At 58.6% G+C, this 19,672-nt stretch overlaps 1 protein-coding gene across 1 annotated transcript; it reads left to right on the top strand.

Moving 5' to 3' along the window:
• Positions 1-555: 555 nt before the first annotated feature.
• LOC133357250 (basic proline-rich protein-like) lies at positions 556-16,695 on the top strand (the record flags this gene model as incomplete). The annotated part of the gene is made up of 5 exons (XM_061575096.1): positions 556-1,097; positions 6,369-6,547; positions 6,693-7,140; positions 15,959-16,134; positions 16,301-16,695. Coding segments are annotated over 5 exons (1,740 nt in total), but the record flags the coding sequence as incomplete, so codon positions are not given.
• Between the last annotated feature and the right edge of the window lie 2,977 nt (positions 16,696-19,672).

Raw genomic sequence — 19,672 nt, 5'->3', positions numbered from 1 at the left:
GGGTGGTGAGTGGGGCGTTGAGGTGAGTGGCGTGAGTGAGTGGTGCGTGAGGTAGCGCAGGAACGTGGAGTGAAGCTGCTCCTTGCTGAGCAGCGTCAACGAGAGACGACGCACCGGCAGCGCCCATCGGTGGTGGGACCTGGAGCCAACAGCATCATCATGATTAGCAGGAGCACCATCACCACCATCACCACCACCATCACCATCATCACCATCATTACCACCACCACCACCACCCCCACCACCACCACCACCACCGCCACCACAGCCCCCACCCGCCACCACCACCCCCACCACCGCCACCACCGCCACCACCGCCCCCACCGCCATCACCACCACCATCACAACCATCACCACCACCACCACCACCCCCACCACCACCACCATCACCACCACCACCACCACCATCACCACCACCCACCACCACCATCACCACCACCATCACCACCACCACCATCACCATCAGCACCACCACCACCACCATCACCACCATCACCACCACCACCATCACCACCACCACAACCATCAACACCACCACCACCATCATCACCACCACCATCACCACCACCATCACCACCATCACCATCACCATCATTACCACCATCACCACCCCCATCACCACCACCCCCACCACCACCATCACCACCACCACCACCCCCACCATCACCACCACCACCACCACCACCACCCCCACCACCATCACCACCACCACCATCACCACCACCCCCACCACCACCACCATCACCACCACCACCACCACCACCATCACCACCACCACCACCACCATCACCACCACCACCACCACCATCACCATCATTACCACCATTATCACCACCACCACCATCACCACCCCCATCACCACCACCCCCACCACCACCATCACCACCACCACCACCACCACCACCCCCACCATCACCACCACCATCACCACCACCATCATCATCACCACCACCATCACCACCATCATCACCACCACCATCACCACCACCACCATCACCACCACCCCCACCATCACCACCACCACCACCACCATCATCACCACCACCACCCCCACCACCACCCCCACCACCACCATCACCACCACCACCACCCCCACCATCACCACCACCATCACCACCACCATCATCATCACCACCACCATCACCACCACCACCACCATCACCACCATCACCATCACCACCACCACCATCACCACCACCATCATCACCACCATCACCACCACCATCACCACCATCACCACCATCACCACCATCACCACCACCTTGAATGTGGCTCTCTCTCTAACGAGTCTCTGTGACAGCGTCTTGTGGGGGAGCTCACGGCAGCTCTGCAGCTCCTCGTTCCAGTCGCGCGTCTGCAGCGGCAGCAACAACAACAACATTGTCAACAACATCATCAACATCGTCAACAACAACATCATCATCATCAACAACAACGACAACAACAACAACGTCAACAACAACAACATCGTCAACAACAACATCAACAACAACATTATGTGAGCGCCTGAGTGGCTGAGTGGGTGAGTGAGTGGCTGAGTGAGTGAGTGGCTGAGTGAGTGGGTGAGTGAGTGAGTGAGTGGGTGAGTGAGTGAGTGGGTGAGTGAGTGAGTGGCTGAGTGAGTGAGTGCGTGAGTGGGTGAGTGAGTGAGTGAGTGAGTGGCTGAGTGAGTGGGTGAGTGAGTGGGTGAGTGGGTGGGTGAGTGAGTGAGTGGCTGAGTGGGTGGGTGTGTGGGTGATTGGGTGGGTGAGTGAGTGAGTGAGTGGCTGAGTGGGTGAGTGAGTGGCTGAGTGGGTGAGTGAGTGGCTGAGTGAGTGAGTGAATGGCTGAGTGGGTGAGTGAGTGAGCGAGCTAGCGAGAGAGTGAGTGAGTGGCTGGGTGAGTGAGTGAGTGAGTGAGCGAGCGAATGAGTGAGCGAGTGAGCGAGCTAGCGAGAGAGTGAGTGAGTGGCTGGGTGAGTGAATGAGTGAGTGAGTGAGTGAGCGAGTGAGTGAGCGAGCGAGCGAGTGATTGGCTGAGCGAATGAGTGGCTGAGTGAGTGGGTGAGCGAGTGAGTGAGTGGCTGAGTGAGTGGGTGAGTGAGCGAGTGAGCGAGCGAGTGGCTGAGCGAGTGAGTGGGTGAGCGAGCGAGCGAGTGAGTGAGTGGCTGAGTGAGCAAGCGAGTGGCTGAGTGAGTGAGTAGCTGAGTGAGTGAGTGGCTGAGTGAGTGGGTGAGCGAGTGAGTGAGTGGGTGAGTGAGCGAGCGAGTGATTGGCTGAGTGAGTGGGTGAGAGTGGGTGAGTGAGTGAGCGAGCGAGTGGCTGAGCGAGTGAATGGGTGAGCGAGCGAACGAGTGATTGGCTGAGTGAGTGGGTGAGTGAATGGGTGAGTGAGTGAGTGGGTGAGTGAGCAAGTGAGTGAGCGAGCGAGTGGCTGAGCGAGTGAGTGGGTGAGCGAGCGAGTGAGTGAGTGGGTGAGTATGCGGGTGAGTGGGTGAGTGAGTGAGCTCACCTCGTGCTGTGGCCGCCTGCGAGTGAATGAGTAGCGCAAGAACGTGGAGTGAAGCTGGTGAGTGAGTGGGTGAGCGAGTGAGTGGGTGAGTGAGTGAGTGAATGAGTGGGTGAGTGAGTGAGTGAGTGGGTGAGTGAGTGAGTAGGGCAGGAACGTGGAGTGAAACTGGTGAGTTAGTGAGTTAGTGAGTGGGTGAGTGAGTGGGTGAGTGGGTGAGTGAGTGGGTGAGTGAGTGAGTGGGTGAGTGGGTGAGTGAGTGAGCGAGTGAGTGAGTGGGTGAGTATGCGGGTGAGTGGGTGAGTGAGTGAGCTCACCTCGTGCTGTGGCCGCCTGCGAGTGAATGAGTAGCGCAGGAACGTGGAGTGAAGCTGGTGAGTGAGTGGGTGAGTGAGTGAGTGGGTGAGTGAGTGGCTGAGTGAGTGAGTGAGTGGGTGAGTGAGTGAGTGAGTGAGTAGCGCAGGAACGTGGAGTGCAGCTGGTGAGTTAGTGAGTTAGTGAGTGAGTGGGTGAGTGAGTGGCTGAGTGAGTGAGTGGCTGAGTGAGTGGGTGAGTGAGTGAGTGAGTGGGTGAGTGAGTGAGTGGGTGAGTGAGTGGCTGAGTGAGTGAGTGAGTGAGTGGGTGAGTGAGTGAGTGGCTGAGTGAGTGAGTGGCGGAGTGGGTGAGTGAGTGGGTGGGTGGGTGAGTGAGTGGCTGAGTGGGTGGGTGGGTGAGTGAGTGAGTGAGCAAGCTAGCGAGAGAGTGAGTGAGTGGCTTGGTGAGTGAGTGAGTGAGAGAATGAGTGAGTGAGTGAGCGAGCGAGCGAGCGAGTGAGTGAGTGAGCGAGTGAGTGAGCGAGCTAGCGAGAGAGTGAGTGAGTGGCTGGGTGAGTGAGTGAGCGAGTGAGTGAGTGGGTGAGTGAGCCATGGCTGAGCGAGCGAGCGAGTGAGCGAGTGGCTGAGCGAGCAAGCGAGTGGCTGAGTGAGTGAGTGGCTGAGTGAGTGGGTGAGCGAGTGAGTGAGTGGCTGAGTGAGTGAGTGGGTGAGTGAGCGAGTGGGTGAGTGAGCGAGCGAGTGGCTGAGCGAGTGAGTGGGTGAGCGAGCGAGTGAGTGGGTGAGCGAGCGAGTGATTGGCTGAGTGAGTGGGTGAGAGTGAGTGGGTGAGTGAGTGGGTGAGTGAGCAAGTGAGTGAGCGAGCGAGTGGCTGAGCGAGTGAGTGGGTGAGCGAGCGAGTGAGTGAGTGGGTGAGTATGCGGGTGAGTGGGTGAGTGAGTGAGCTCACCTCGTGCTGTGGCCGCCTGCGAGTGAATGAGTAGCGCAGGAACGTGGAGTGAAGCTGGTGAGTGAGTGGGTGAGCGAGTGAGTGAGTGGGTGAGTGAGTGAGTGGGTGAGTGAGTGAGTGGCTGGCTGAGTGAGTGAGTGCGTGAGTGGGTGAGTGAGTGAGTGGCTGAGTGGGTGAGTGAGTGGGTGAGTGGGTGAGTGGCTGAGTGGGTGGGTGAGTGGGTGATTGGGTGGGTGGGTGAGTGAGTGAGTGGCTGAGTGGGTGAGTGAGTGGCTGAGTGGGTGAGTGAGTGGCTGAGTGAGTGAGTGAATGGCTGAATGGGTGAGTTAGTGAGCGAGCTAGCGAGAGAGTGAGTGAGTGGCTGGGTGAGTGAGTGAGTGAGCGAGTGAGTGAGCGAGCGAGCGAGTGATTGGCTGAGCGAGTGAGTGGCTGAGTGAGTGGGTGAGCGAGTGAGTGAGTGGCTGAGTGAGTGAGTGGGTGAGTGAGCGAGTGAGCGAACGAGTGGCTGAGCGAGTGAGTGGGTGAGCAAGCGAGCGAGTGAGTGAGTGGCTGAGCGAGCAAGCGAGTGGCTGAGTGAGTGAGTGGCCGAGTGAGTGGGTGAGCGAGTGAGTGAGTGGCTGAGTGAGTGAGTGAGTGGGTGAGTGAGCGAGTGAGCGAGCGAGTGGCTGAGCGAGTGAGTGGGTGAGCGAGCGAGCGAGTGAGTGGGTGAGTGAGTGAGCGAGTGGCTGAGCGAGTGAGTGGGTGAGCGAGCGAACGAGTGATTGGCTGAGTGAGTGGGTGAGTGAGTGCGTGAGTGAGTGAGTGGGTGAGTGAGCAAGTGAGTGAGCAAGCGAGTGGCTGAGCGAGTGAGTGGGTGAGCGAGCGAGTGAGTGAGTGGGTGAGAATGCGGGTGAGTGGGTGAGTGAATGAGTAGCGCAGGAACGTGGAGTGCAGCTGGTGAGTGAGTAAGTGGGTGAGTGAGTGAGTGGGTGAGTGAGTGAGTAGGGCAGGAACGTGGAGTGAAGCTGGTGAGTTAGTGAGTTAGTGAGTGGGTGAGTGAGTGGGTGAGTGAGTGGGTGAGTGGGTGAGTATGCGGGTGAGTGGGTGAGTGAGTGAGCTCACCTCGTGCTGTGGCCGCCTGCGAGTGAATGAGTAGCGCAGGAACGTGAAGTGAAGCTGGTGAGTGAGTGGGTGAGCGAGTGAGTGAGTGAGTAGCGCAGGAACGTGGAGTGCAGCTGGTGAGTGAGTGGGTGAGTGAGTGAGTGGGTGAGTGGGTGAGTGGGTGAGTGATTGAGTGGGTGAGTGGGTGAGTGAGTGGGTGAGTGAGTGGGTGAGTGAGTGGGTGGCTGAGTGAGTGAGTGGCTGAGTGGGTGAGTGAGTGGCTGAGTGAGTGGGTGAGTGAGTGAGCGAGCGAGCGAGCGAGTGAGTGGGTGAGTGAGTGAGTGAGCGAGTGGGTGAGTGAGTGAGTGAGTGAGTGAGCGAGTGAGTGAGCGAGCGAGTGATTGGCTGAGCGAGTGAGTGAGTGGGTGAGTGAGCAAGTGGCCGAGCGAGCGAGCGAGTGAGCGAGGGGCTGAGCGAGCGAGTGAGCGAGTGGCTGAGTGAGTGAGTGGCTGAGCGAGTGGGTGAGTGAGTGAGTGGCTGAGTGAGTGAGTGAGTGGGTGAGTGAGCGATTGAGCGAGCGAGCGGCTGAGCGAGTGAGTGGGTGAGCGAGCGAGTGATTGGCTGGGTGAGTGAGTGGGTGAGTGAGTGAGTGAGTGAGTGGGTGAGTGAGTGGGTGAGTGAGCGAGCGAGTGGCTGAGCGAGTGAGTGGGTGAGTGAGCGAGCGAGCGAGCGAGTGATTGGCTGAGTGAGTGGGTGAGTGAGTGGGTGAGTGAGCAAGTGAGTGAGCGAGCGAGTGGCTGAGCGAGTGAGTGGGTGAGCGAGCGAGCGAGTGGATGAGTATGCGGGTGAGTATGCGGGTGAGTGGGTGAGTGAGTGAGCTCACCTCGTGCTGTGGCCGCCTGTGAGTGAATGAGTAGCGCAGGAACGTGGAGTGCAGCTGGTGAGTGATTGAGTGGGTGAGTGGGTGAGTGAGTGGGTGAGTAAGTGAGTGGGTGAGTGGGTGAGTGAGTGAGTGGGTGAGTGAGTGAGTAGCGCAGGAACGTGGAGTGAAGCTGGTGAGTGAGTGAGTAGGTGAGTGAATGAGTGAGTGAGTGGGTGAGTGAGTGAGTAGCGCAGGAACGTGGAGTGAAGCTGGTGAGTGAGTGAGTGAGTGAGTGGCTGAGTGAGTGAGTGGGTCCGTGAGTGAGTGGGTGAGGGAGTGGGTGAGTGAGTGAGTAGCGCAGGAACGTGGAGTGAAGCTGGTGAGTGAGTGAGTGAGTGGGTGAGTGAGTGAGTGAGTGGGTGAGTGAGTGGCTGAGTGAGTGAGTGGGTCCGTGAGTGAGTGGGTGGGTGAGGGAGTGGGTGAGTGGGTGAATGAGTGGGTGAGTGAGTGAGTAGCGCAGGAACGTGGAGTGAAGCTGCTCCTTGCTGAGCAGCGTCAACGAGAGACGACGCACCGGCAGCGCCCATCGGTGGTGGGACCTGGAGCCAACAGCATCATCATGATTAGCAGGAGCACCATCACCACCATCACCACCACCATCATCATCATCACCATCATTACCACCACCACCACCACCCCCACCACCACCACCACCACCGCCACCACAGCCCCCACCGCCACCACCACCCCCACCACCGCCACCACCACCGCCCCCACCACCATCACCACCACCATCACAACCATCACCACCACCACCACCACCCCCACCACCACCACCATCACCACCACCACCACCACCATCACCACCACCCACCACCATCACCACCACCATCACCACCACCACCATCACCATCAGCACCACCACCACCATCACCACCATCACCACCATCATCACCACCATCACCATCATTACCACCATCATCACCACTATCACCACCCCCATCACCACCACCCCCACCACCACCATCACCACCACCACCCCCACCACCCCCACCATCACCACCACCACCCCCACCACCCCCACCACCATCACCATCATTACCACCATCATCACCACTATCACCACCCCCATCACCACCACCCCCACCACCACCATCACCACCACCACCACCACCACCCCCACCATCACCACCATCATCACCACCACCACCACCACCACCCCCACCACCCCCACCACCATCACCACCACCATCACCACCACCCCCACCACCCCCACCACCATCACCACCACCATCACCACCACCACCACCACCATCACCACCACCACCATCACCATCATTACCACCATTATCACCACCACCACCATCACCACCCCCATCACCACCACCCCCACCACCACCATCACCACCACCACCACCCCCACCACCCCCACCATCACCACCACCACCACCATCACCACCACCATCACCACCACCATCACCACCACCATCATCATCACCACCACCATCACCACCATCATCACCACCACCATCACCACCACCACCATCATCACCACCATCACCACCATCACCATCACCACCACCACCACCACCACCATCATCACCACGATCACCACCATCACCACCATCACCACCACCTTGAATGTGGCTCTCTCTCTAACGAGTCTCTGTGACAGCATCTTGTGGGGGAGCTCACGGCAGCTCTGCAGCTCCTCGTTCCAGTCGCGCGTCTGCAGCGGCCGCAACAACAACAACATTGTCAACAACATCATCAACATCGTCAACAACAACATCATCATCGTCAACAACAACAACATCATCATCATCAACAACAACGACAACAACAACAACGTCAACAACAACAACATCGTCAACAACAACATCAACAACAACATTATGTGAGCGCCTGAGTGGCTGAGTGGGTGAGTGAGTGGCTGAGTGAGTGAGTGGCTGAGTGAGTGGGTGAGTGAGTGAGTGGGTGAGTGAGTGAGTAGCGCAGGAACGTGGAGTGAAGCTGGTGAGTGAGTGAGTGAGTGAGTAGGTGAGTGAGTGGTTGAGTGAATGAGTGAGTGAGTGGGTGAGTGAGTGAGTGAGTAGCGCAGGAACGTGGAGTGAAGCTGGTGAGTGAGTGAGTGGGTGAGTGAGTGGGTGAGTGAGTGGGTGAGTGAGTGAGTGAGTGGGTGAGTGAGTGAGTAGCGCAGGAACGTGGAGTGAAGCTGGTGAGTGAGTGAGTGGCTGAGTGAGTGAGTGCGTGAGTGGGTGAGTGAGTGAGTGGCTGAGTGGGTGAGTGAGTGGGTGAGTGGGTGGGTGAGTGAGTGAGTGGCTGAGTGGGTGAGTGAGTGGCTGAGTGGGTGAGTGAGTGGCTGAGTGAGTGAGTGAATGGCTGAGTGGGTGAGTGAGTGAGCGAGCTAGCGAGAGAGTGAGTGAGTGGCTTGGTGAGTGAGTGAGTGAGTGAATGAGTGAGTGAGCGAGCGAGCGAGCGAGTGAGTGAGCGAGCTAGCGAGAGAGTGAGTGGCTGGGTGAGTGAGTGAGTGAGCGAGTGAGTGAGCGAGCGAGCGAGTGATTGGCTGAGCGAGTGAGTGGCTGAGTGAGTGGGTGAGCGAGTGAGTGAGTGGCTGAGTGAGTGAGTGGGTGAGTGAGCGAGCGAGTGGCTGAGCGAGTGAGTGGGTGAGTGATTGAGTGGGTGAGTGGGTGAGTGAGTGGGTGAGTGAGTAGCGCAGGAACGTGGAGTGAAGCTGGTGAGTGAGTGGGTGAGCGAGTGAGTGAGTGGGTGAGTGAGTGAGTAGCGCAGGAACGTGGAGTGAAGCTGGTGAGTGAGTGGGTGAGTGAGCAAGTGAGTGAGCGAGCGAGTGGCTGAGCGAGTGAGTGGGTGAGCGAGCGAGTGATTGGCTGAGTGAGTGGGTGAGTGAGTGGGTGAGTGAGTGAGTGGGTGAGTGAGCAAGTGAGTGAGCGAGCGAGTGGCTGAGCGAGTGAGTGGGTGAGCGAGCAAGCGAGGGAGTGGATGAGTATGCGGGTGAGTGGGTGAGTGAGTGAGCTCACCTCGTGCTGTGGCCACCTGCGAGTGAATGAGTAGCGCAGGAACGTGGAGTGCAGCTGGTGAGTGAGTAAGTGGGTGAGTGAGTGAGTGGGTGAGTGAGTGAGTAGGGCAGGAACGTGGAGTGAAGCTGGTGAGTGAGTGAGTGGGTGAGTGAGTGAGTGAGTAGCGCAGGAACGTGGAGTGAAGCTGGTGAGTGAGTGAGTGGGTGAGTGAGTGGGTGAGTGGGTGAGTGAGTGAGTGGGTGAGTGAGTGAGTGGGTGAGTGAGTGAGTGAGTAGCGCAGGAACGTGGAGTGAAGCTGGTGAGTGAGTGAGTGGGTGAGTGAGTGGGTGAGTGGGTGAGTGGGTGAGTGAGTGAGTGAGTAGCGCAGGAACGTGGAGTGAAGCTGGTGAGTGAGTGGGTGAGTGAGTGAGTGGGTGAGTGAGTGGCTGAGTGAGTGAGTGGGTGAGTGATTGAGTGGGTGAGTGAGTGGGTGAGTGAGTGGGTGAGTGAGTGGGTGAGTGAGTGAGTGGCTGAGTGAGTGAGTGGCTGAGTGGGTGAGTGAGTGGCTGAGTGAGTGGGTGAGTGAGTGGGTGAGTGAGCCATGGCTGAGCGAGCGAGCGAGTGAGCGAGTGGCTGAGCGAGCAAGCGAGTGGCTGAGTGAGTGAGTGGCTGAGTGAGTGGGTGAGCGAGTGAGTGAGTGGCTGAGTGAGTGAGTGGGTGAGTGAGCGAGTGGGTGAGTGAGCGAGCGAGTGGCTGAGCGAGTGAGTGGGTGAGCGAGCGAGTGAGTGGGTGAGCGAGCGAGTGATTGGCTGAGTGAGTGGGTGAGAGTGAGTGGGTGAGTGAGTGGGTGAGTGAGCAAGTGAGTGAGCGAGCGAGTGGCTGAGCGAGTGAGTGGGTGAGCGAGCGAGTGAGTGAGTGGGTGAGTATGCGGGTGAGTGGGTGAGTGAGTGAGCTCACCTCGTGCTGTGGCCGCCTGCGAGTGAATGAGTAGCGCAGGAACGTGGAGTGAAGCTGGTGAGTGAGTGGGTGAGCGAGTGAGTGAGTGGGTGAGTGAGTGAGTGGGTGAGTGAGTGAGTGGCTGGCTGAGTGAGTGAGTGCGTGAGTGGGTGAGTGAGTGAGTGGCTGAGTGGGTGAGTGAGTGGGTGAGTGGGTGGGTGAGTGGCTGAGTGGGTGGGTGAGTGGGTGATTGGGTGGGTGGGTGAGTGAGTGAGTGGCTGAGTGGGTGAGTGAGTGGCTGAGTGGGTGAGTGAGTGGCTGAGTGAGTGAGTGAATGGCTGAATGGGTGAGTTAGTGAGCGAGCTAGCGAGAGAGTGAGTGAGTGGCTGGGTGAGTGAGTGAGTGAGCGAGTGAGTGAGCGAGCGAGCGAGCGAGTGATTGGCTGAGCGAGTGAGTGGCTGAGTGAGTGGGTGAGCGAGTGAGTGAGTGGCTGAGTGAGTGAGTGGGTGAGTGAGCGAGTGAGCGAACGAGTGGCTGAGCGAGTGAGTGGGTGAGCAAGCGAGCGAGTGAGTGAGTGGCTGAGCGAGCAAGCGAGTGGCTGAGTGAGTGAGTGGCCGAGTGAGTGGGTGAGCGAGTGAGTGAGTGGCTGAGTGAGTGAGTGAGTGGGTGAGTGAGCGAGTGAGCGAGCGAGTGGCTGAGCGAGTGAGTGGGTGAGCGAGCGAGCGAGTGAGTGGGTGAGTGAGTGAGTGAGCGAGTGGCTGAGCGAGTGAGTGGGTGAGCGAGCGAACGAGTGATTGGCTGAGTGAGTGGGTGAGTGAGTGCGTGAGTGAGTGAGTGGGTGAGTGAGCAAGTGAGTGAGCAAGCGAGTGGCTGAGCGAGTGAGTGGGTGAGCGAGCGAGTGAGTGAGTGGGTGAGAATGCGGGTGAGTGGGTGAGTGAATGAGTAGCGCAGGAACGTGGAGTGCAGCTGGTGAGTGAGTAAGTGGGTGAGTGAGTGAGTGGGTGAGTGAGTGAGTAGGGCAGGAACGTGGAGTGAAGCTGGTGAGTTAGTGAGTTAGTGAGTGGGTGAGTGAGTGGGTGAGTGAGTGGGTGAGTGGGTGAGTGAGTGGGTGAGTGAGTGGGTGAGTGAGTGAGCGAGTGAGTGGGTGAGTATGCGGGTGAGTGGGTGAGTGAGTGAGCTCACCTCGTGCTGTGGCCGCCTGCGAGTGAATGAGTAGCGCAGGAACGTGGAGTGAAGCTGGTGAGTGAGTGGGTGAGCGAGTGAGTGAGTGAGTAGCGCAGGAACGTGGAGTGCAGCTGGTGAGTGAGTGGGTGAGTGAGTGAGTGGGTGAGTGGGTGAGTGGGTGAGTGAGTGAGTGGGTGAGTGGGTGAGTGAGTGGGTGAGTGAGTGGGTGAGTGAGTGAGTGGCTGAGTGAGTGAGTGGCTGAGTGGGTGAGTGAGTGGCTGAGTGAGTGGGTGAGTGAGTGAGCGAGCGAGCGAGTGAGTGAGTGAGTGGGTGAGTGAGTGAGTGAGTGAGTGAGTGGGTGAGTGAGTGAGTGAGTGAGCGAGTGAGTGAGCGAGCGAGCGAGTGATTGGCTGAGCGAGTGAGTGAGTGGGTGAGTGAGCAAGTGGCCGAGCGAGCGAGCGAGTGAGCGAGGGGCTGAGCGAGCGAGTGAGCGAGTGGCTGAGTGAGTGAGTGGCTGAGCGAGTGGGTGAGTGAGTGAGTGAGTGGCTGAGTGAGTGAGTGAGTGGGTGAGTGAGCGATTGAGCGAGCGAGCGGCTGAGCGAGTGAGTGGGTGAGCGAGCGAGTGATTGGCTGGGTGAGTGAGTGGGTGAGTGAGTGAGTGAGTGGGTGAGTGAGTGGGTGAGTGAGCGAGCGAGTGGCTGAGCGAGTGAGTGGGTGAGTGAGCGAGCGAGCGAGTGATTGGCTGAGTGAGTGGGTGAGTGAGTGGGTGAGTGAGCAATTGAGTGAGCGAGCGAGTGGCTGAGCGAGTGAGTGGGTGAGCGAGCGAGCGAGTGGATGAGTATGCGGGTGAGTATGCGGGTGAGTGGGTGAGTGAGTGAGCTCACCTCGTGCTGTGGCCGCCTGTGAGTGAATGAGTAGCGCAGGAACGTGGAGTGCAGCTGGTGAGTGAGTGAGTGGGTGAGTGGGTGAGTGAGTGGGTGAGTGAGTGAGTGGGTGAGTGGGTGAGTGAGTGAGTGGGTGAGTGAGTGAGTAGCGCAGGAACGTGGAGTGAAGCTGGTGAGTGAGTGAGTAGGTGAGTGAATGAGTGAGTGAGTGGGTGAGTGAGTGAGTAGCGCAGGAACGTGGAGTGAAGCTGGTGAGTGAGTAAGTGAGTGGGTGAGCGAGTGAGTGAGTGGCTGAGTGAGTGAGTGGGTGAGTGAGCGAGTGAGCGAACGAGTGGCTGAGCGAGTGAGTGGGTGAGCAAGCGAGCGAGTGAGTGAGTGGCTGAGCGAGCAAGCGAGTGGCTGAGTGAGTGAGTGGCCGAGTGAGTGGGTGAGCGAGTGAGTGAGTGGCTGAGTGAGTGAGTGAGTGGGTGAGTGAGCGAGTGAGCGAGCGAGTGGCTGAGCGAGTGAGTGGGTGAGCGAGCGAGCGAGCGAGTGAGTGGGTGAGTGAGTGAGTGAGTGAGCGAGTGGCTGAGCGAGTGAGTGGGTGAGCGAGCGAACGAGTGATTGGCTGAGTGAGTGGGTGAGTGAGTGCGTGAGTGAGTGAGTGGGTGAGTGAGCAAGTGAGTGAGCAAGCGAGTGGCTGAGCGAGTGAGTGGGTGAGCGAGCGAGCGAGTGAGTGGGTGAGAATGCGGGTGAGTGGGTGAGTGAATGAGTAGCGCAGGAACGTGGAGTGCAGCTGGTGAGTGAGTAAGTGGGTGAGTGAGTGAGTGGGTGAGTGAGTGAGTAGGGCAGGAACGTGGAGTGAAGCTGGTGAGTTAGTGAGTTAGTGAGTGGGTGAGTGAGTGGGTGAGTGAGTGAGCGAGTGAGTGGGTGAGTATGCGGGTGAGTGGGTGAGTGAGTGAGCTCACCTCGTGCTGTGGCCGCCTGCGAGTGAATGAGTAGCGCAGGAACGTGGAGTGAAGCTGGTGAGTGAGTGGGTGAGCGAGTGAGTGAGTGAGTAGCACAGGAACGTGGAGTGCAGCTGGTGAGTGAGTGGGTGAGTGAGTGAGTGGGTGAGTGGGTGAGTGGGTGAGTGATTGAGTGGGTGAGTGGGTGAGTGAGTGGGTGAGTGAGTGGGTGAGTGAGTGGGTGGCTGAGTGAGTGAGTGGCTGAGTGGGTGAGTGAGTGGCTGAGTGAGTGGGTGAGTGAGTGAGCGAGCGAGCGAGTGAGTGAGTGAGTGGGTGAGTGAGTGAGTGAGTGAGTGGGTGAGTGAGTGAGTGAGTGAGCGAGTGAGTGAGCGAGCGAGCGAGTGATTGGCTGAGCGAGTGAGTGAGTGGGTGAGTGAGCAAGTGGCCGAGCGAGCGAGCGAGTGAGCGAGGGGCTGAGCGAGCGAGTGAGCGAGTGGCTGAGTGAGTGAGTGGCTGAGCGAGTGGGTGAGTGAGTGAGTGAGTGGCTGAGTGAGTGAGTGAGTGGGTGAGTGAGCGATTGAGCGAGCGAGCGGCTGAGCGAGTGAGTGGGTGAGCGAGCGAGTGATTGGCTGGGTGAGTGAGTGGGTGAGTGAGTGAGTGAGTGGGTGAGTGAGTGGGTGAGTGAGCGAGCGAGTGGCTGAGCGAGTGAGTGGGTGAGTGAGCGAGCGAGCGAGTGATTGGCTGAGTGAGTGGGTGAGTGAGTGGGTGAGTGAGCAATTGAGTGAGCGAGCGAGTGGCTGAGCGAGTGAGTGGGTGAGCGAGCGAGCGAGTGGATGAGTATGCGGGTGAGTATGCGGGTGAGTGGGTGAGTGAGTGAGCTCACCTCGTGCTGTGGCCGCCTGTGAGTGAATGAGTAGCGCAGGAACGTGGAGTGCAGCTGGTGAGTGAGTGAGTGGGTGAGTGGGTGAGTGAGTGGGTGAGTGAGTGAGTGGGTGAGTGGGTGAGTGAGTGAGTGGGTGAGTGAGTGAGTAGCGCAGGAACGTGGAGTGAAGCTGGTGAGTGAGTGAGTAGGTGAGTGAATGAGTGAGTGAGTGGGTGAGTGAGTGAGTAGCGCAGGAACGTGGAGTGAAGCTGGTGAGTGAGTAAGTGAGTGGGTGAGCGAGTGAGTGAGTGGCTGAGTGAGTGAGTGGGTGAGTGAGCGAGTGAGCGAACGAGTGGCTGAGCGAGTGAGTGGGTGAGCAAGCGAGCGAGTGAGTGAGTGGCTGAGCGAGCAAGCGAGTGGCTGAGTGAGTGAGTGGCCGAGTGAGTGGGTGAGCGAGTGAGTGAGTGGCTGAGTGAGTGAGTGAGTGGGTGAGTGAGCGAGTGAGCGAGCGAGTGGCTGAGCGAGTGAGTGGGTGAGCGAGCGAGCGAGCGAGTGAGTGGGTGAGTGAGTGAGTGAGTGAGCGAGTGGCTGAGCGAGTGAGTGGGTGAGCGAGCGAACGAGTGATTGGCTGAGTGAGTGGGTGAGTGAGTGCGTGAGTGAGTGAGTGGGTGAGTGAGCAAGTGAGTGAGCAAGCGAGTGGCTGAGCGAGTGAGTGGGTGAGCGAGCGAGCGAGTGAGTGGGTGAGAATGCGGGTGAGTGGGTGAGTGAATGAGTAGCGCAGGAACGTGGAGTGCAGCTAGTGAGTGAGTAAGTGGGTGAGTGAGTGAGTGGGTGAGTGAGTGAGTAGGGCAGGAACGTGGAGTGAAGCTGGTGAGTTAGTGAGTTAGTGAGTGGGTGAGTGAGTGGGTGAGTGAGTGGGTGAGTGGGTGAGTATGCGGGTGAGTGGGTGAGTGAGTGAGCTCACCTCGTGCTGTGGCCGCCTGCGAGTGAATGAGTAGCGCAGGAACGTGGAGTGAAGCTGGTGAGTGAGTGGGTGAGCGAGTGAGTGAGTGAGTAGCGCAGGAACGTGGAGTGCAGCTGGTGAGTGAGTGGGTGAGTGAGTGAGTGGGTGAGTGGGTGAGTGGGTGAGTGATTGAGTGGGTGAGTGGGTGAGTGAGTGGGTGAGTGAGTGGGTGAGTGAGTGGGTGGCTGAGTGAGTGAGTGGCTGAGTGGGTGAGTGAGTGGCTGAGTGAGTGGGTGAGTGAGTGAGTGAGCGAGCGAGCGAGTGAGTGAGTGAGTGGGTGAGTGAGTGAGTGAGCGAGTGGGTGAGTGAGTGAGTGAGTGAGTGAGTGAGCGAGTGAGTGAGCGAGCGAGTGATTGGCTGAGCGAGTGAGTGAGTGGGTGAGTGAGCAAGTGGCCGAGCGAGCGAGCGAGTGAGCGAGGGGCTGAGCGAGCGAGTGAGCGAGTGGCTGAGTGAGTGAGTGGCTGAGCGAGTGGGTGAGTGAGTGAGTGGCTGAGTGAGTGAGTGAGTGGGTGAGTGAGCGATTGAGCGAGCGAGCGGCTGAGCGAGTGAGTGGGTGAGCGAGCGAGTGATTGGCTGGGTGAGTGAGTGGGTGAGTGAGTGAGTGAGTGGGTGAGTGAGTGGGTGAGTGAGCGAGCGAGTGGCTGAGCGAGTGAGTGGGTGAGTGAGCGAGCGAGCGAGTGATTGGCTGAGTGAGTGGGTGAGTGAGTGGGTGAGTGAGCAAGTGAGTGAGCGAGCGAGTGGCTGAGCGAGTGAGTGGGTGAGCGAGCGAGCGAGTGGATGAGTATGCGGGTGAGTATGCGGGTGAGTGGGTGAGTGAGTGAGCTCACCTCGTGCTGTGGCCGCCTGTGAGTGAATGAGTAGCGCAGGAACGTGGAGTGCAGCTGGTGAGTGATTGAGTGGGTGAGTGGGTGAGTGAGTGGGTGAGTAAGTGAGTGGGTGAGTGGGTGAGTGAGTGAGTGGGTGAGTGAGTGAGTAGCGCAGGAACGTGGAGTGAAGCTGGTGAGTGAGTGAGTAGGTGAGTGAATGAGTGAGTGAGTGGGTGAGTGAGTGAGTAGCGCAGGAACGTGGAGTGAAGCTGGTGAGTGAGTGAGTGGCTGAGTGAGTGAGTGGGTCCGTGAGTGAGTGGGTGAGGGAGTGGGTGAGTGAGTGAGTAGCGCAGGAACGTGGAGTGAAGCTGGTGAGTGAGTGAGTGAGTGGGTGAGTGAGTGAGTGAGTGGGTGAGTGAGTGGCTGAGTGAGTGAGTGGGTCCGTGAGTGAGTGGGTGGGTGAGGGAGTGGGTGAGTGGGTGAATGAGTGGGTGAGTGAGTGAGTAGCGCAGGAACGTGGAGTGAAGCTGCTCCTTGCTGAGCAGCGTCAACGAGAGACGACGCACCGGCAGCGCCCATCGGTGGTGGGACCTGGAGCCAACAGCATCATCATGATTAGCAGGAGCACCATCACCACCATCACCACCACCATCATCATCATCACCATCATTACCACCACCACCACCACCCCCACCACCACCACCACCACCGCCACCACAGCCCCCACCGCCACCACCACCGCCACCACCGCCACCACCGCCCCCACCACCATCACCACCACCATCACAACCATCACCACCACCACCACCACCCCCACCACCACCACCATCACCACCACCACCACCACCATCACCACCACCCACCACCATCACCACCACCATCACCACCACCACCATCACCATCAGCACCACCACCACCATCACCACCATCACCACCACCACCATCACCACCACCACCATCATCACCACCATCACCATCATTACCACCATCATCACCACTATCACCACCCCCATCACCACCACCCCCACCACCACCATCACCACCACCACCCCCACCACCCCCACCATCACCACCACCATCACCACCATCATCACCACCACCACCACCACCCCCACCACCCCCACCACCATCACCATCATTACCACCATCATCACCACTATCACCACCCCCATCACCACCACCCCCACCACCACCATCACCACCACCACCACCACCACCCCCACCATCACCACCACCACCACCACCATCACCACCATCACCACCATCATCACCACCACCACCACCACCCCCACCACCCCCACCACCATCACCACCACCATCACCACCACCCCCACCACCCCCACCACCATCACCACCACCATCACCACCACCACCACCACCACCATCACCACCACCACCATCACCATCATTACCACCATTATCACCACCACCACCATGACCACCCCCATCACCACCACCCCCACCACCACCATCACCACCACCACCACCCCCACCACCCCCACCATCACCACCACCACCACCATCACCACCACCATCACCACCACCATCACCACCACCATCATCATCACCACCACCATCACCACCATCATCACCACCACCATCACCACCACCACCATCATCACCACCATCACCACCATCACCACCACCACCACCACCACCATCATCACCACCATCACCACCATCACCATCACCACCATCACCACCACCTTGAATGTGGCTCTCTCTCTAACGAGTCTCTGTGACAGCATCTTGTGGGGGAGCTCACGGCAGCTCTGCAGCTCCTCGTTCCAGTCGCGCGTCTGCAGCGGCAGCAACAACAACAACATTGTCAACAACATCATCAACATCGTCAACAACAACATCATCATCGTCAACAACAACAACATCATCATCATCAACAACAACGACAACAACAACAACGTCAACAACAACAACATCGTCAACAACAACATCAACAACAACATTATGTGAGCGCCTGAGTGGCTGAGTGGGTGAGTGAGTGGCTGAGTGAGTGAGTGGCTGAGTGAGTGGGTGAGTGAGTGAGTGGGTGAGTGAGTGAGTAGCGCAGGAACGTGGAGTGAAGCTGGTGAGTGAGTGAGTGAGTAGGTGAGTGAGTGGTTGAGTGAATGAGTGAGTGAGTGGGTGAGTGAGTGAGTGAGTAGCGCAGGAACGTGGAGTGAAGCTGGTGAGTGAGTGAGTGGGTGAGTGAGTGGGTGAGTGAGTGGGTGAGTGAGTGAGTGAGTGGGTGAGTGAGTGAGTAGCGCAGGAACGTGGAGTGAAGCTGGTGAGTGAGTGAGTGGCTGAGTGAGTGAGTGCGTGAGTGGGTGAGTGAGTGAGTGGCTGAGTGGGTGAGTGAGTGGGTGAGTGGGTGGGTGAGTGAGTGAGTGGCTGAGTGGGTGAGTGAGTGGCTGAGTGGGTGAGTGAGTGGCTGAGTGAGTGAGTGAATGGCTGAGTGGGTGAGTGAGTGAGCGAGCTAGCGAGAGAGTGAGTGACTTGGTGAGTGAGTGAGTGAGTGAATGAGTGAGTGAGCGAGCGAGCGAGCGAGTGAGTGAGCGAGCTAGCGAGAGAGTGAGTGGCTGGGTGAGTGAGTGAGTGAGCGAGTGAGTGAGCGAGCGAGCGAGCGATTGGCTGAGCGAGTGAGTGGCTGAGTGAGTGGGTGAGCGAGTGAGTGAGTGGCTGAGTGATTGAGTGGGTGAGTGAGCGAGCGAGTGGCTGAGCGAGTGAGTGGGTGAGTGATTGAGTGGGTGAGTGGGTGAGTGAGTGGGTGAGTGAGTAGCGCAGGAACGTGGAGTGAAGCTGGTGAGTGAGTGGGTGAGCGAGTGAGTGAGTGGGTGAGTGAGTGAGTAGTGCAGGAACGTGGAGTGAAGCTGGTGAGTGAGTGGGTGAGTGAGCAAGTGAGTGAGCGAGCGAGTGGCTGAGCGAGTGAGTGGGTGAGCGAGCGAGTGATTGGCTGAGTGAGTGGGTGAGTGAGTGGGTGAGTGAGTGAGTGGGTGAGTGAGCAAGTGAGTGAGCGAGCGAGTGGCTGAGCGAGTGAGTGGGTGAGCGAGCAAGCGAGGGAGTGGATGAGTATGCGGGTGAGTGGGTGAGTGAGTGAGCTCACCTCGTGCTGTGGCCACCTGCGAGTGAATGAGTAGCGCAGGAACGTGGAGTGCAGCTGGTGAGTGAGTAAGTGGGTGAGTGAGTGAGTGGGTGAGTGAGTGAGTAGGGCAGGAACGTGGAGTGAAGCTGGTGAGTGAGTGAGTGGGTGAGTGAGTGAGTGAGTAGCGCAGGAACGTGGAGTGAAGCTGGTGAGTGAGTGAGTGGGTGAGTGAGTGGGTAAGTGGGTGAGTGAGTGAGTGGGTGAGTGAGTGAGTGGGTGAGTGAGTGAGTGAGTAGCGCAGGAACGTGGAGTGAAGCTGGTGAGTGAGTGAGTGGGTGAGTGAGTGGGTGAGTGGGTGAGTGGGTGAGTGAGTGAGTGAGTAGCGCAGGAACGTGGAGTGAAGCTGGTGAGTGAGTGGGTGAGTGAGTGAGTGGGTGAGTGAGTGGCTGAGTGAGTGAGTGGGTGAGTGATTGAGTGGGTGAGTGAGTGGGTGAGTGAGTGGGTGAGTGAGTGGGTGAGTGAGTGAGTGAGTGGCTGAGTGAGTGAGTGGCTGAGTGGGTGAGTGAGTGGCTGAGTGAGTGGGTGAGTGAGTGGGTGAGTGAGTGGGTGAGTGAGTGGGTGAGTGAGTGAGTGGGTGAGTGGGTGAGTGAGTGAGTGGTTGAGTGAGTGAGTGAGTGGCTGAGTGGGTGAGTGGGTGAGTGGGTGGGTGAGTGAGTGGCTGAGTGGGTGGGTGAGTGGGTGGGTGAGTGAGTGAGTGGCTGAGTGGGTGAGTGAGTGGCTGAGTGGGTGAGTTAATGAGTGGCTGAGTGGGTGAGTGAATGAGTGGCTGAGTGAGTGAGTGAATGAGTGAGTGAGTGAGTGAGCGAGCTAGCGAGAGAGTAAGTGGCTGGGTGAGTGAGTGAGCGAGTGAGTGAGTGAGCGAGTGAGTGAGTGAGCGAGTGAGTGAGCGAGTGATTGGCTGAGCGAGTGAGTGAGTGGGTGAGTGAGCAAGTGGCTGAGCGAGCGAGCGAGTGGCTGAGCGAGCGAGTGAGCGAGTGGCTGAGTGAGCGAGTGGCTGAGTGAGTGAGTGGCTGAGCGAGTGAGTGAGTGGCTGAGTGAGTGAGTGGGTGAGTGAGCGAGTGAGCGAGCGAGCGGCTGAGCGAGTGAGTGGGTGAGCGAGCGAGTGATTGGCTGAGTGAGTGAGTGGGTGAGTGAGTGAGTGGGTGAGTGAGTGGGTGAGTGAGCAATTGAGTGAGCGAGCGAGTGGCTGAGCGAGTGAGTGGGTGAGCGAGCGAGCGAGTGATTGGCTGAGTGAGTGGGTGAGTGA

Source organism: Lethenteron reissneri, chromosome 57 (genome assembly GCF_015708825.2).
Source record: "Lethenteron reissneri isolate LAM-NWPU_2019-01 chromosome 57, ASM1570882v1, whole genome shotgun sequence".
NCBI lineage: Eukaryota > Metazoa > Chordata > Hyperoartia > Petromyzontiformes > Petromyzontidae > Lethenteron > Lethenteron reissneri.
The sequence above is the reverse complement of the archived record's forward strand: the minus strand, read 5'-3'. Positions and strand labels throughout refer to the sequence as shown.